The sequence below is a fragment of the Dipodomys ordii genome, unplaced genomic scaffold (assembly GCF_000151885.1).
Source record: "Dipodomys ordii isolate 6190 unplaced genomic scaffold, Dord_2.0 Scaffold69, whole genome shotgun sequence".
NCBI lineage: Eukaryota > Metazoa > Chordata > Mammalia > Rodentia > Heteromyidae > Dipodomys > Dipodomys ordii.
In genome coordinates, this window is record NW_012267285.1 from 40121 (window position 1) to 56436 (window position 16316).

Sequence of the window (16316 nt, forward strand, 5' to 3'; positions counted from 1 at the left end):
TTTTTTTTTTTTTTTTTTGTGGGGCTTGAACTCTGAGCCTCGGTTTTCAACTCTAACCTGGCCATAAACATGGTTTGAGGTGTAAGCATACCTTTAACCCCATCAGAGGGCTTGAACTTGACCTGGGCACTGTCCCTCAGCTCTTCAGCTCAAGGCATGCGCTCTACCACTTGAGCCACAGCGCCACTTCTGGTTTTCTGGTGATTCATTGGAGATAAGAGTCTCATGGACTTTCCTGCCCAGGTGGCTTTGAGTCATTTTAGGGGAAATGAAGCAGCATAGATGAGGGGCATGGAAGACTAATCAGCTTACAGCAAATAGAGGGGATATTCCTTCATGGACTTCCCTTAAGATTAAGTGAACAAAGCCATTTTAGGAGACATGAAGCAGGACAAATTAAGGAAACTGAGGCCTGGAGAAGGCAACTCAAAAATATGGCATTTAGAAACAGAAATGCTATCTTTGCTTCAAACAGTGAGGACTGAATGCATTCTTTCCTGTAGGATGTATTTCTCACCCAAGAATTCACAACTGTCTGACAAGATGCCCCAAAACACACATAGCAGGGTGTCTCCTTGCTTCAAGGGTAAGGATGTTTCATGGCAGGATGCATTGTGCCTGGAAACTCAGAGAACAGCACCAGGTGGTGTTGGAGGAAAGACAAAACACCTAGCTTTACCTAACCTTAAAGCCAGACCCCCTGCCTTTACCCCATAAATACCCAACTGACCAAGAACCTGTGTGTCTCTCTGGGTGTCTCCTTGTGTGTGTGTGGAGTAGCTAAGGGTCTGGTGAGAGACCTTGATCATTTCCTGTTATTAGCAGGTAACAAAGGCAAGAATGTCAATTCCTGTCCATTTAGAACTTAGACAGATATGAACATTAGACGGACATGTTCTAAACTTGTTTCTATTGGCCTCCTGGCTCTGGTGAAGTTTGAAAGCGCAGGCACAAAGTGGCTGATGTGACATCATCTCCTCTGACTCCTCTCCACCTGATCCTGGGGGTCTAGGTGCTTATTGCTGGGATAACTTGTCCCCGTTGGCATTTATGGGCTTTAAAGTGAAGGCCTCAGCATTTTTCCTTGAGCACTTCAGCTCGAGGCTAGCGCCCTACCATTTTGAGTCACAGGGCCATTTTTTCCACTTTTTGCAATTGGCATCCTCTAAGGCCCTAATTAAAAGGGGCCAGGAGATCAGGAAGGGAAAGACTCTTGGAGTCTCTGCAGACACCACAGACAATGAGGAAGGGTAGGAGGGACTTCAGGAGTCCCAGGGTCTGTATGGACCTGGGACAAAGCATGGGGCTCCATCCTTCAGAGAACCGAGCCCATTTTTTAATTCTCTGCCTTATATAAGCGCATCCCCACCTCCAGTCCCTGGCACAATCTCCAAGCCGGTGGGAAGTTCCTTGCCTCTTGCTATTCTTCAATTAACAGTCCTTGCCTGTGGGGGATCAAGTCTGGCCTAATCCTTTTCCTTCTCCTCCATTTTCCCAACATTTGGGGCTGAAACCCAGGAGAGGAAAAGCGCCAGAAATAACTGGGTGCTTTCCATCTGCTTCTCACCAAGCCTTTCTTCTTCTCTTTCCAAGGCCTTACTTCAGTGGTTTTTTATTTTTATTTATATTGTGTTGTTGGTCGTGGGACTTGAACTCTGGGCCTGGGCGCTGTCCCTCAGCTTTTCAGCTCAAGGCGAGCGCTCTACCGCTTGAGCCACAGCACCACTTCCAGTTTCATTGTGGTTTACTGGAGATCAGAGTCTGAAGGTCTTGCCTTCGTGGGCTTGCTTTGAGCCACGATCCTCAGATCTCAGCCTCCTGAGGAGCTGGGATGACAGGCTTGAGGCACTGGTGCCCGGCAAGGCTCTTCACTGTTTGACCAACTCCCTCCAACATCCAAAAGCCTTCAGGACAAGGTAACTAGCCAGATCCATGGGTGCCAGGAGTGTCTCCCTTCCTGTTTGTGGGGTGCCCAGAGACTCCAGGAGTCTCTCCCTTCCTGACCCTCTGGCACCCTGTAATTAGGAACGTTGGAGATGCCTTCTCCTAATGATTGGGATCTCTCCATCCGCCTTCCCAAAGCACCAGGGATACCTGGAATGGTGGGACAGGCTTCGTAGTCCTACTGGATTTCCCAAATTGTCTCCCAGAGACAGACACCCCCTTGGCATGCCTGCAGTCTAATCTGAACACTCTTGGCTGGCTGATTGACAGTCAAAAAAGAAAAAACCCTGACTTGTTTGTCTACTGAAATCTGGCCTCACTAAACCATGGCCACCGCTGGCCTAAACTCAGAATCTTCAGTGTTACTCTCAGTGATTTCAACAATTCTCCAACAAAACTACGAGGGGTCTGAGGTCCCCTAAACCTACGCCCTTCTCTGACCTCCACTCTAGTGGCCCCTCTGCTCCCCTGCCTTGCTCACCAAGCCCTTCTCTGCCATGAGCTTCCCAACCTCTCCGCTAGAAAAATAACTCCTTGTCACAGCTCAATCTATCACTCCCTTTTCTCTCCCTGCCTCCCTCTTTCTCTCTTTTCTCTGATGACCTCCAGCACCAAAGATCCTTTTTTCCTTCCTTCCTCTTCTAAGTACACTCTTGCTATTTGCAGTTGGTCCAGATTCTCCAAGCTAAAACTGTCTGTCTGCTCCAAGCAAACTCCTCTTGCTGAACCCTATCCCCATGCCTGGCTATCTGTCTGTCTGCCTGGGTAGCTGACACCAGGCGGAGATGGGCATAAACTCCAAAGGTAAAACAACAGCTATTGGCTCTGCTTAAACTCCCTCTAAACAAGCCCCTCCACACTGACACATTTCTCAACCCCTTTCTCTGGAGAATTCACCTTCTTCCCATCCAGACCCTAAATACATGGGCCTCCACTCTGGTGTTGTCATTAATCTGTCACTGACAGTGGCTGGCTGATAAACATAGTTTCTCTCTTTTACTTCTCTCTCCCTTTCTCACCCCAAAATACCCTGATTAAAATCAACCAGTCCTTTTTCTCTTTGGGACTCAATGAGTCCATTCCTTTTCTCTTTCCTGAGTCCACTCACTTAAAATCTGGATCCTTCATTTCTCCTCTAGGAGGCTGCAGAAGAGAAATCCCTCCCTCTCACCTCTTGCAATAACTCCCTCTCCAATTACTCAAACACTCACTTTTCAGTTCCTTCATTATGCCACATCCTCCCTTTAAATGTCTTCAGGTTCAAAGTGCTGCCTTTTCCCTTTACAAATCTCTTCAGCCAGCCCCTCCCCCAGGTCTCTTTGCAGGCTCTGGATGCTGACCCATAGGAAGAGACAAAGGCCCCATGATGGGTTTTTCTACAACCCACCACTCTTCCACTAAGCTTACTCCTCTTCACTCTTTTAGGGGTTAAAACATCCAATTCTTATAGTAATGTGCATCATCACCAAAACTGATTTAAAGGGTTTCTGTTCTTGTTATCAGTGATTGTCTAAGTATGGAAATTCTGTTCAATTCTGTGTGTCAAATTTGCCTGGTGTTTTGTTCGGTATTGCCTACTTTTCTGACACGGACCACATGGATTTATCTTGGGCAAAATGATATCCCTTTGCCAGTGGAATTCCAGAACACTTTTGGCCAATTTCCTTTTTTGTTTTAAAAACCTAAGCGTGCCTAAAAACTTTTGTTTAAATGTGTGTGTGTTTGTGTGTGTGTGTGTGTGTGTGTGTGTGTGCTCAAACATGTTCAACATAATCTCATTGTAATCCATAAAAGCTGTTATCATGGGGTCAAAAGGCATCTTCTTCTATTTCTTGGTACAGATGTTTCCTGAAATGGATGTTCCTGGATGTCAATTGTAAATTTGGTGTTCAAGAATTTAATTACCAAGTGTGCTGTTTGTTAAAAGGAAACATCTTTTTCAAGGGTACTAGTGAAAAGATTGAGATACAGTTCAGCTCCTAGCCAAATGAAACCAAGAACACTGTAAAGTCTACCCCTAGATGGTGAGCAGACCCTGCCCAGTACCTGCATTACGCAGGCAACTGGCACATCTGGAAGAGGTCACATTCCTGTCCACTGAGGTCACTTCTTTATCCAATGTGGCCACAGCTTTCTCCCACCTGGGCCCACCTCCTTACCTGGTCCCATCTCCCTTTTCCTGGTTTTCCCACATCTTTCACCTCCCCTACCCTAGTTAAAGCCTAGCCCAGAGCCAGATGCCCTCTTTCTCAGTCTCATGGACTGCCAACCTGGCCTGCTTCCAGCCAGAAAATTGAATAAACCTACCCCTTAACTGAAACTACCAGGTGTGTGGTGTTCTAACTCAGTGGCCTCTTCTTTAAAAACCTAACAAACACCAGTAAGGAGATAAGGGAATATAAATAAAGAGGAAAGCTAGTAAAGAAGACCTTGGAAAGCGAAACTCCAGAAGGTTCTAGTAGGTGGCAGATCGTATGAGTATGTTGTGAATTATTAACTGGTATGTAATCAAGCTAGCTATGATTGAAATACCGATGTTGTAAGCATGATGCTCACCTTTGGTCCTCAGCTCCACCAGACCTGCTCTGCCCAGACCCACCTGAGCTCCCATCTACATCACCTCCTACCCCAGACCCTGCTGCTAGTTACAGGAGAGGCTGCCATGCGCTCTCTCTCCGGGGCAAACATGGCTCCTCTAATAAACCTTCTAGGAATCTTTCTCCCGTGTCTGCATGGCCCCATGGCATGGATGTGACGGATGCTTTCATTGATACTTTCTGATGCAGCACCAGCATGTCATTCTGTCAAGTGTCTTTAACCAGTCTATGCTTATACTTGTAAGCAACCCGGCAGGAGATGTGACAATCCATCAGAGGGACACGGTCTATCCCAGATCCTGCCTGGATTAACCTGTGTAGCTGCCTCCACCATGGCAAAAGAAGTCTGGACTCTTCCTGACTCCATCACATGCAGCTGATTCCTTGTGATAGACTGATTTAGATTTACACAAACTAAGACCCTTGCAAAACACTCTCTGTTTGCCTGTGTCACTCCTCTCCACCAGTTCTGCCACCTTCTCAGCCTTTTTCCTGATCTGAAGTTTCTGGTATTTTGGTCGGTGGTGGGGCTTGAACTCTGGGTCTGGGCGCTGTCCCTCAACTCTTCACTCAAGGCTAGCGCTCTACCACTTGAGCCACAGCGCCACTTCCAGCTTTCTCTGCTTATGTGGTGCTGAGGAATCGAAGGGCCTCCTGCGTGCAAGGCAAGTACTCGACCACTGAGCCACCTTCCCTGCCCTCAAGTTTCTGTTTCACAGGCTTACGGCCATCACTCAGGACCTGGGAGCAAGTGATGACTCTTGAAAAAAATGGAGAATGGAAAAGGAATAGGCTGGACTCCATCTTCCACAGGTGAGGACTGTTTATGGAGATGATAAGCAAGGAGCACAACCCCTCCTGGGGGTTGGAGATTGTGGGTCGAGTCTGGCCTATTCCTTTTGTTTTCCTCAAATTTCTGTGTGTAACAGAGAGAGAAGGAGAGAAAGGGGGGAAGGCTCAAGCCGGTAATACTAGCTATTCAGGGATTACAGGCATGAGTGACCAACATATTTGAATTTCTTTGAGTTTTATCATGTATGCCAGTATTGGGGCTTGAATTTGGGCTCTGCGTGCTGTCCCTGTGCATTTTTGCTTAAGGTTGGTGCTCTACCATTTGAGCCACAGATCCAATTCTGGTTTTCTGGTGGTTTGTTGGAGATAAGAGTCTCATGGACATTGCTGCTTGCAATATAAGAGAGCTGGGCCCCAGGGACTCAGCTCTGAGAGTTTAATTGCAATATTTTCTCAGAGACCCTGTGAACTCAGTCTGCATTTTAAGCTGTCTTTACATATCCTTGCTCATACTTCTTAACCTCTCTCTCTCTCTCTCTCTCTCTCTGTAAAACCTTCCAGTAGCATCCTAACTCCTTTAGTCCCAGCTCCTCAGGAGGCTGAGATCTGAGGATTGTGGTTTAAAGCAAGCCCAGGCAGGAAAGTCTGTGACACCCTTATCTCCAATAAACCACCAGAAAGCCTGAACTGGAGGCATAGGTCATGTGGTAGAGCCTCCAGCCTTGAGTGGAAAAAGCCAAGCCATGAATCCTTGAGTTCAAATCCCAGCTCTGGCACACACACTCACACACACACACACGTACACACCACACACACACACACACACACACACACACACACGCATGCACACAGACACCCTGAAAAGCAGTAACAAATGATTCCAAAGTAGGCAGTGGTGTTGAGGTTTCCCATGTACTGAATGAAAGAAATGATTTTATTGGGAAAATGTTGCCAGCTTAGTTCTCTTGGACCAAAACAGAATAGCTGACATTATGGGATGGAAGCCCTTGTGTACAACTACTTAAGGGAAGTAAATTATAATGGCGGGAAAGTGCAGAGCTATAAGTGGTAGCTGTTCTTATATCCTGAAATTCCTCTAGCAATTATCTGGTGGATTTTTGCTATTGCTTTTTGTTTGTTTGTTTTAGAGCACTGGTCACAAATGATGAACACACGTGGACAGAATTATGCTAAGAAGAATACTTCTGGGTTTGTAAACACCCTCTTTCCCTGGGTAGGGGGCAGAGTGGCAGGGAAAACAGCTGCCTTGCAGAAGTCCTGGGTTGCTCCTGGGCAGAAATTCGGCACCCACCCTAGGGCCCCAACACCAAGGGTCAAGTTTCCCTGAGTCCTCAGGTTCTGCTCTACAACTTGGGGTACCCCCCACCCAGAAAACCAGATCTCCAAGATCCTCCCCATGAGGAGCGGGGTCTCTGCAGCTGTTGGCAAGAAGTGGAACTGGGCAGCTTGCTTGCTTCATCTGGATTATACTCAGACACTGACTCCTCAGCCTACAAACCCCAAACTGAGAGTCAAGTGTGGTGAGAAACATGGGCCAATGTAGTGAGAAACGGGGCCAATGATCTCCTGGGGTGCCCCATACTCTTAGACCCCCAGATCTGGTGAAGGGAGAGTGGAGGGGTTGAGGCCCCGTGGCCTCGCCTCTGGGTGAGCTTGAGAACTCAAAGGCTTCCCCCGGGAGGCAGCCTGGGGAAAACAAGAAATAGAAATAGAAATAGTAGACATAGACATAGGAATAAATAGAAGTAGGGCCTGTGGGGCAGAGTGTGACCTCTGGGGGCCTCCAAGATAGGAAATTGAACCCAAGACTTTACAGCCACATGCACGGTACTGTGGCTCACACTTGTAACCCAAGCTACTCAGAAGATCTGAGATTCAGGGTTCAAAGACCACCTGGGCAGGAATCCATCAGACTCTATCTTCTATGAGCAAGCAAAAATCCAGAAGTGGGGCTGTGGTTCAAGTGATAGATTGCCAGCCTTCAACACAAAAATCTCAGGGACAGTGCCCAGGCCTGAGTTCAAACTCTAGAACACACACACACACACACACACACACACACACACACACACACACACACACACGCACACACGAGACCAAATGTATTTGTTCCACAGCAGCCAGGGGCAGACAACACTTCGATCTTCAGAGTGCGGACACAGGCTTCAGGTTTAACAGGGGACCTTGTGGGACAGTGAGGAGGAGGTGGAGAAAGGCCTGTAAAGTGATCACAGCCCCAGGCTCAGGTGTGTTTAGGGGTGTTGCGGGGGGGGGGGGGGGGCGCGGGGGTTCAGGGCCAGGCCGGGGGGGGGGGGGGGGAGAAAGCCCGGAAAAGTGATCCCCCCCCCCAGGCTGGGGTGGTTTGAGGGGGTTGGGGGGGGGGGGGGGTGCTCCAGTGGTTCAGGGCCAGGCCTGGCTGGGAGGGTGGGAATCACGGGTGCTGATGGCTGTGTCCTCTCCCATGCTTGCAAGATGGCAGCAGATGACCCTGGAGAGAAAGGCTCAGGCCATGTATCAGAGACACAGAAAAGGAGGCCTCTTCAAGCCCTGTCTGTACCCTGGCCAAGAAACAGAGTTAGTTTCTCTTTCACTCTCTCCCTCTAAGGTGCTGTACCAAGGGACAAAAGTTACACGTCAGGTCAACAGTACAGTTCTGTTTTGGACAAGGTCACAATGGGCGCCAGATCCTCTGTATCAAGGCCGTGTGGAACATTTTCTTTTGTGGGGGATGGGAGAAGCAGCTCCTGGGACAGGAGCTCTGGTTTAGGGGGGTGAAAGTGCTTCCAAAGGCCCAGAGAAAGAAAACCAAACCAGCATCTCCAGTGTCTCTCACCTCCTTTTCCCAGACCCCCTCCCCTCCACTCCTTTGCACCAGTGTCACCAGGAAGAGGGGACCCGCCCCCTTTCTGACTCATCAGGATGGAGCCTTGGACTCCAGAGAAAGGAGAAAGGAGGGAAAGAGCAGATATGATCACAGCAGTCTCTCAGCCTCTAACTTAGGCACTGTATGGTAATGAAGGGCCCAGTATGCTAATGAAGGGCCCAGTCTGCCAGGATGAGTGCTAATGAGGCCATTATATAAGGCAGGACAGGGTGGGGTGAAGCAGCTCCCGGCAGCTGGGAAGGGACTTGGCCCTACAGTTAGAGCAGAATTTACACTTGATAAGGAAATTTCAGTTGGTATTCCAGGTTACTGACCTTTCCTCGGTATAAAGTTCTTGAAAATTGGCTATGTCTGGGCTTTCACTTTCTCCTTCCCAGAAGCAGAACTAACTGTAGGAAGCTGCAGAATGCAGGCCTCAGGGAGACACACCTGGTCAGGCTTCCCAGCCCATTTCTCAGTCCAGCCCTGCGTCCAGCCCAGGGGATCTATCTGCAGCCACAGCTGGCTGACAGTGGACAAGAAAAGAATGTGTGCATCTAAAACAGTGACTACAAATAATACGAAACAAAACACCAAAGCCAGGTGCTGGTGATCACGCCTGTCATCCCAGCTAATTCAGGAGGCTGAGGTCTGAGGATCAGGGCAGGAAAGTCTGTGAGACTTAAGCACCAAAGAAGAGGCAAGGGGAGCTGTGGCTCAAATTGTGGAGTGCCCAGCCTTGAACAAAAACCAACCAGACACACACACCCACAAACCCAGGCCTTAAATTCCTAGGCCTTCAATTCAGGAGCAGCACAGAGATAAAAGACAAAGCATAGCAGAAGTCCACTAAAATGTCAAAAGTAAAATGGGAATATAGCTAAAACATTCTTGGGCTGGGAACGTAGCTTAGTGGTGGAGTGCTTGCATTGCATGCATGAAGCCCTGGGTTCGATTCCTCAGTACTACATACACACAAAAAAGCTGGAAGTGGTGCTGTGGCTCAAGTGGTAGAATGGTAGCCTTGGGAAAAAGAAGCTCAGGGACAGCACCCAGGCCCTGAGTTCAAGCCCCAGGACTGGCAAACAACAATAACAACAGAAATGAAACATTCTTGCTTTTGATCACAAGATCAGCAATAAGCATTGTTCTTTATGGGGTTCTGTTCTTTTTAAGTAATTATGATCTGTGTAAATGTTTATATTTGAACTTGACAGCCAAGTGTGTGCTTTACAAGCATCAGCATGAATGGGATATTACCAGAATCAGAAACTTCTAGAAATGCCAAATCAAAGATTCAAACTCATTCTGAAAATTTGTCTCCTCAAAGTGAGCAAAAATGTTAAGATTCTTTTCTTTTGGCTTGTGTGTGTCTGTGTGTGCATGTGCCTACACACATGCTTAGTTCTAGGGTTTGAACTCAGGGCTTCATGGCTGTTTCTGATCTTTTATTACATTTTGCTCAATGCTGGTGCTGTTGTAAGGTAAATCATCCCAGAAGCCACATGTTCAAATATCCAATATTGGAGTCTTTAGTATACAGTTAACCTGCTGCAGGCCGCCAGTTGTTACAAAGGCCTGCAGCATGCAAATACACAGAACACAGCTAGGAAACATGCTAAAGAGGAAAGAAAGAACAAGAGCAATACCAACAAGCCAATTCAGCTCCAATGGAGAGCTGAATTGGGATGCCATGATGACTGTAGACGAACTAGGAGACAGGACACAGGACACGACCCCAGAGACACACGTGGCATGGAGCCTCAAGGCTAGGCTGGTCTGGGCCTAAGTAGGTCTGCGCAGGGGGCAGATCTTCAGGAAATTCCCAGTCCCAGGCGCTGCACTGACAGATTTAAGTGTCTGCCCCTGCCTCCAGGGATCCAGGCAGGCCCATTACCTGGGAGGAAGGTGATGAGGGAGGGGGTGTTCCTTCCCCCAGCATGAAGACAAGATGACAGACCTATAATCCACCACATAGCCAATATGGCACCTGACCTTCTTACTTCAGTGCCTTTTTCTTTGTTTATTAATGGTTTACTTGGACTTTGTTTCTGCTCTTCAAATCAATCTTGGTATGACTAAGGTTATAGTTTACTATTGTAAGGTCCACCCTGGGAAGGCAGAGCAGACCCCTCCCTCCTCTTGGTTAGACTCCGCCCAGTAGCTGTGGTCCACAGGTGAAACTGGCTCCCATGGAGGCCATCACCTCCCTCCCTCCCTGTGCTCACTTGGGTATTTGGTGTGGCCACATCTTCTGCCCCTGCCCTTGGATCTTGCCCCGGCGTGGTTCCATCTTTTTTATTCCTGCTGTGCTTGAAAATAAACCATCCCCTTCACTGACTACCATGTGCTGCTCTCTCTTTGCTCAGCTGCCAATTTAATTTACTTAACAATTATTATTACTATTATCATTATTATTATTATATACCAGCCACCATGCTGGCTGTGTTTTCATTTTACTGTAGCAGACTTTGAAGTCTGGACTTTACACTGGCTTAGACAGTTGAGCTACATCTGCAATGCAGCCCACACTTTCATTAAGTTTACATTTTGTTTAAAATATGTTATCAATATATACGTATATATTATATGCATATATTTATATTACATAAAATTTATTTGTTATTGTGGTCAAAGGAGCTGGGGAACTTGCACAACTAGAAGCAGCAGTCGTTATCTGCACTTCCTGTGGACTTAGCTTGGGTGTGTGTTGGGCGGGATCACATCTGCTATTTCTGTGGGGTTTACTCTGTTTCTATGGCATAGATCGGCTTCTAGAGATCGACTATGCTGTGTGAGACTCTCTTCAGGTGTGTGAGTACTGAGTCTGCGTGCTACACTGACTGTTTTGAGCAGTTTTCTCTCTGCTCTGGGCCAGTTTGCAGAGCTGTCCTGCGTCTGACCTTAGAATAACCCGTGGATTTGAGCATTCTCCAGCTCACAGCTGTGTGCCTGTTACTAGTAGTTAGAATCTGCTTTTTCAGTTTTGTTCTTTTCTTTCTCAGGCAACTCTATTATTTGTGTCAAACTCCTATCAATTCATGCTTTAGGAATTTATTGCTGTGGGCTCATTTTTCGTGTGTTGTTTGTCTTTTTTTTGCTTTTATTTTTAATTTATTTTATTATTATTATTAAAGTGTGCTATCTTTGAGCTTTTCCACTCGAGGCTGGCACTGTACCATGGAAGCCACCTCTCTTCCACATAACTTTTTGGCAGTTAAGGAGGTTTTGGTGGTTAAGGAGTTGAGCAATTTCACAAACTTTCCTGTCCAAATCCCTTTGATCCCAGATATTCAAGATAAGATCTCAGCCTCTGAGCCTATCAGCTGTCTGTCCAGCTTCATTATTATTTTTTTGAAAAATTGGATCTCAGTTTAGGTGCCCAGCTTATTTATTATTATTATTATTATTTCAACTGTTCTCAGCTGGGAATTCTCCCTGCCCACCAACCCACTCTCCTCCCCCTCCCATTGTTCTATTCTGGAATGTGTGGTTTAAATGGGTGGAAATTTAGAGGCAATGGGGCATTGTAAAATTCATTCTGAACCTATGGATCATGTCATTTGTAATGAATTATTCATATCCTAATTGCTCTCCTGGGTTGGTTTTGTTTTCTTTTCTCTCTCAGGGCTAGGAACCAGGAAAGGGCTCTGGCTGTTAGGAAATGTGTTTGCATAGCTCTGATATGATTGTAGCCAGCTCCAAGGTTACATCCATGAATACCAGCTCCAGTCGTTCTGCCTAAAAAGAGCCAGGAGGAAAAAAAAATGATATCTCTGGAAACTTCAGTGAGAATGTTACAGGGAGATTTCTCTTCCGCAGAGGACCCAGAAATCAGGAAAGCAGGTAAGCAGGTAACCCCGTTCATGAGTCCCAAGGCAGACAATTCCAGGTCAGGCTCCTTAGGATTGCACTCTGCCACAAAGGCAGCTCAGTCTCAGATGGAGGAAGGGATGGTTGGATCTGGGATGTGTGACTTGAGTTGGGGTAACATTGTTGTGGCTAGAGATGAATGGGAAGTGGGTTGGAGGGGAGCAGAGGTGTGTTTCTGTTACTTGCTTCCTCCTCTTTCTTCTTCCTTCTTCTTCCTCATCCGCCTCTTCCCTCTTCTTCCTCTTTTTCTCTTTCACAGATTAGTTGGTGCCTAAGTTCATTGGCACTGGGGCAGGATTGCAAACTAGTCATCATAATCTTGCAATGTATACTGCAACCCTTGCAGAATTTGTCCTGAAGCAGAGCTTTGGTGATTCATGTCTGTCATCCTAGCTGAGATCTGAGGATCACTGCTTAAGGCCAGTCCAGGCAGGAAAAGTCGGTGAGGCTCTTATCTCTGATTAACCAGCAAAAGCCAGGAGCAGAGGTGTGGCTTAAGTGGTAAAGCACAAACCTGTAGTTTAAAAAAAAAATCTAAGAACAGTGCCTAGGCCCTGAGTTCAAGGCCCAGGACTTGCACACACACACACACACACACACAACACATGCACACACACACACACACACAACACATGCACACACACACACACACAAGTCTGCAAAACTGGGAAGAGCTTTTTGCTTGTAAGAAGCAAATCCCAGCTTTAGATGATACTTACATAGTTTTGGGGAGAATGATTTTTGGTTTGTTTTGTTTTTCTTCAGCAAAGAGAATTATGTGAAAAATCAGAGACAGAGCTCTGACTTTTTTTCCCTTTTGATTGAGATCAGTTGCCAGAAGGGGAAAGTTCTGTATTTGGAAAAAAAAATCCATTTTGTTGTCCTAGCAGAAACTAGGTTATCAGCAAGTTCCACCTTTAGCAAACATTGTAAACCCTAGTGCAAAGGGTAATGCTTACCCAAAGGTGTCATAAATTCAGCCTGTCATTTTTTGTTCTTTGTTTTGTCTGTGTGCTGGTCCTGGGCCTTGAAACCAATGCCTGCATTTGGTCTCAGAACTTTTGTGCTGAAGACTGGTATTCTATCCCTTGAGTCACATCTCTATTTGTAGTTTTTGCTGGTTCATTTCTGATAAGAGACCCATAAACTTTCCTGCCTGGGCTGGCTTCAAGCTGTGATCCTTAGATCTCAGCCTCCTGAATAGCTGGGATGACAGATGTGAGCCATGGGTACCTAACTTCTTTGTTCTTTTAGGAGACAATTTTCCTCTTTTCTAACAGAATTTGAGGGTGACTGTGTTCTGAGGATAGAATGAGAGGCATAGGAAGGGAAGACAAAACTACCCAAACTAACAAAAGTAGAAGAAAAACACTTAGTGTGTATCAAGGGAAAATGAAAAAACAACAACCCATAATGCCAAATATAAATATCCCCTGTTACTCTCTTATAAAGGCAAAGAATTACAGTTAAGTTAGTGGCTCATACCTGTCATCCTAGCTACTCAGGAGGCTGAGATCTGAGGATCATCGTTTAAAGCCAGCTCAGGTGGGGAAGTGATGAGACTCACCTCCAGTAAATCACCAACTAGCTGGGCTCAATTCCTGGCTGTAGAGGTCAAGCAGCAAACCTGAGCAAAAATAGATTGTGGCTCAAGGCACTAGTATACACAGAGAGAGAAAGAGAGACAGAGACAGAGAGAGACACAGAGAGTAAAGGTAGCAGGAAATTGTGGGTGACACAGTTAAATTTTCACCAGTTGATCTCTTGAAGGAAGTCTCAATAGTAAATTTAGTCCTCTCGTTAAGATTCTGGAAAGAAAACAAGGTGTTGGGCTTTTATTTTCCTCATGCTCTAGTGCTTGCTTTAAACTGAGAGGCAGAAATCAAGCAAACATAGGGAGGGGCTAGAGTAAGTACAAAAGAAATTGCAGGAAGCTTCTGTGTGCAGGCAGAGGTGCCCATGACTTTTGGGTAAATGTGGAAGGTAACCGGTGAAGAGGGTAAACAGGCATACTGGCCATTGGTGTTTCCAGAAAGAATGCATGCAGACTCCATTCCAGCTGGAGTCCCTGTATTTTTGGTTTAATGTGACAATAAAACACTTACATAAAGAGTGCTCACTGTGTTTATATATATAAATATATATATATACAGAGAGAGAGAGAGTATACCATGTATCATATCATGCACATGTTTTATGCAATATATCATACCAAATAACAGTATATAGCATATCTAACAACATAATATACTACATTACATACTATATATAATATACTATAGCATATATACTATGATATATAGTATATGTACTCTATATTATATAATATATAATATAGCATCATATAGTATATATGATATACTATATATCATACATAGAATTTATATTTTAAATTGTAAAATATATATCATAATGTTATATTTTATATTGTTTTTAATTTTATAATTTTTGTATCTCATTACATATATTTATATTTCATGTTAAATATACTTCATATCATATAGTATAATATATGATAAATGGTAGATAGTATTCTTTTATATTACATCTTATATAAAATAATATGTATATTATCTGAGTATATTATACTTTATATAATATATCTTATATTGTAATGTTTATAAGATAAAAAATAATATGTATGTAAAATTATCATATATAACATAATGACCATAGTATGTAGTCTAAAAGTATATATAGTGTAATATTATCTAGTGTAATACAGTATACACTGTTATATCTTGTTATACACAGTATATATTAATGAGAGCATATACTAGAGAGTATGTCATATGTTATGACATATTCATAGCAGATATCATATATTATATGATCTCATATATTATATGAACTCAGGGGCTGGGCGCTGTCTCTTAGCTTTGTCTCTCAAGGCTGGTGCTCTACCTCTTGAGCCACAGTGCCACTTCTGGCCTTTGCTGTGTACGTGGTACTGAGGAATCAAACCCAGGGCTTCATGAATGGGGGACTGTCTTCCTTCTACATCTTTCATTAGATTCAAACCTCCTATTTCTATGTTTTCAGTGAAAGATCTCCCAGGAAAATGCCTAGGAATTTTGTCACCCATCACACGCAGCAAATTTTACTGCTCTGTGCTCATTAATGTTGTTCTGCTTGCAACTGTACTTGGACTTGTTGCTGTGCTTATGGCAGGTGAGTGGCTTCCAATGCAGAATGTGCGGTAGGCCTGGGGTCTGGGCAGGGAAAGGAATGGTTGATGAGCAGCTAATCCATTGTCTGTGTGTTAGTGAACCCAACAGAAAGCCGCATTCCCGAAACAAGGCTGTTTTCCTCTTGCCCTGGAGACTGGATTGGATTTGGGAATAAGTGTTATTATTTTTCTGATAATGTAACGAACTGGACGTCCAGTCAGGCCTTCTGTGCATCCTTTGATGCCAATCTGGTCAAGTTTGACAGCAAGGAGGAATTGGTAAGAAATGCTTTTGGGGCTCCTCTTTTCTGTGACATGCTAAAAGACACCCTGAAATTGGACATGTTGTGTAAGGTGGAAGCTAAAACAGAATGAAGGGTGGGTGCCAGTGGCTCACACCTATAATCCCAGCTCCTCAGGAGGCTGAGATCTGAGGATCGTGATTTCCAAACCAACCTGTGCAAGAACCTCAGTGAGATTCTACTCTCTAGTTAAGCAGCCAGAAAGAGCTGGAAGGAGAGCTGTGGCTCAAGTGTTAAAGACTTGAATAAGAGAGCTCAAGGACAGGGCTGGGAATGTGGTTTAGTGGTAGAGCACTAGTCTTGAGCAAAAGCAGCTCAGGGACAGTGCCCAGGCCCTGAGTTCAAGCCCCAGTACCGGCATATACATACACATGAAAAGAAAAATACAAAGAAGTAATTACCTAATAAATAGCTACTCAGGAGGTGAGATCACACTTCAAAACAAGCCCCTGGCCTGGTTAAAGAAAAGGAAAAAGAAAAAAAAATCTGAAAGGTAAGTAGTCATATTTTCAACTTACTGTGTTTGATTACAGAATTTCTTGGAAAGACACAGAGATTCGTATGACCGTTGGATTGGCCTTAGAAGAGAATCTCCACAGCATAGTTGGAAGTGGGCAGACAACACCGAGTTCAGCAACCTGTACGTATCAGCCATCTTTCTGTTTGTTTCTTTCTTTTCTGCCAGTCCTGGGGCTTGAACTCAGGTCCTGGGTGCTGTCCCTGAGCTTCTTTGGCTCAAGTCTAGCACTCTATCA

At 45.2% G+C, this 16316-nt stretch overlaps 1 protein-coding gene across 1 annotated transcript in view; it reads left to right on the forward strand.

The window, feature by feature from the left end:
• Window positions 1-15176: 15176 nt before the first annotated feature.
• Window positions 15177-16316, forward strand: part of LOC105991010 (alpha-1-macroglobulin-like) — an 88002-nt gene continuing 86862 nt past the window's right edge. The window contains exons 1-3 of the mRNA XM_013023569.1: window positions 15177-15261; window positions 15357-15538; window positions 16095-16201. Of these exons, the coding sequence (XP_012879023.1) occupies window positions 15255-15261; window positions 15357-15538; window positions 16095-16201 (296 nt within the window). The 5' untranslated portion in view covers window positions 15177-15254. The remainder of the gene's footprint in view (window positions 15262-15356; window positions 15539-16094; window positions 16202-16316) is intronic.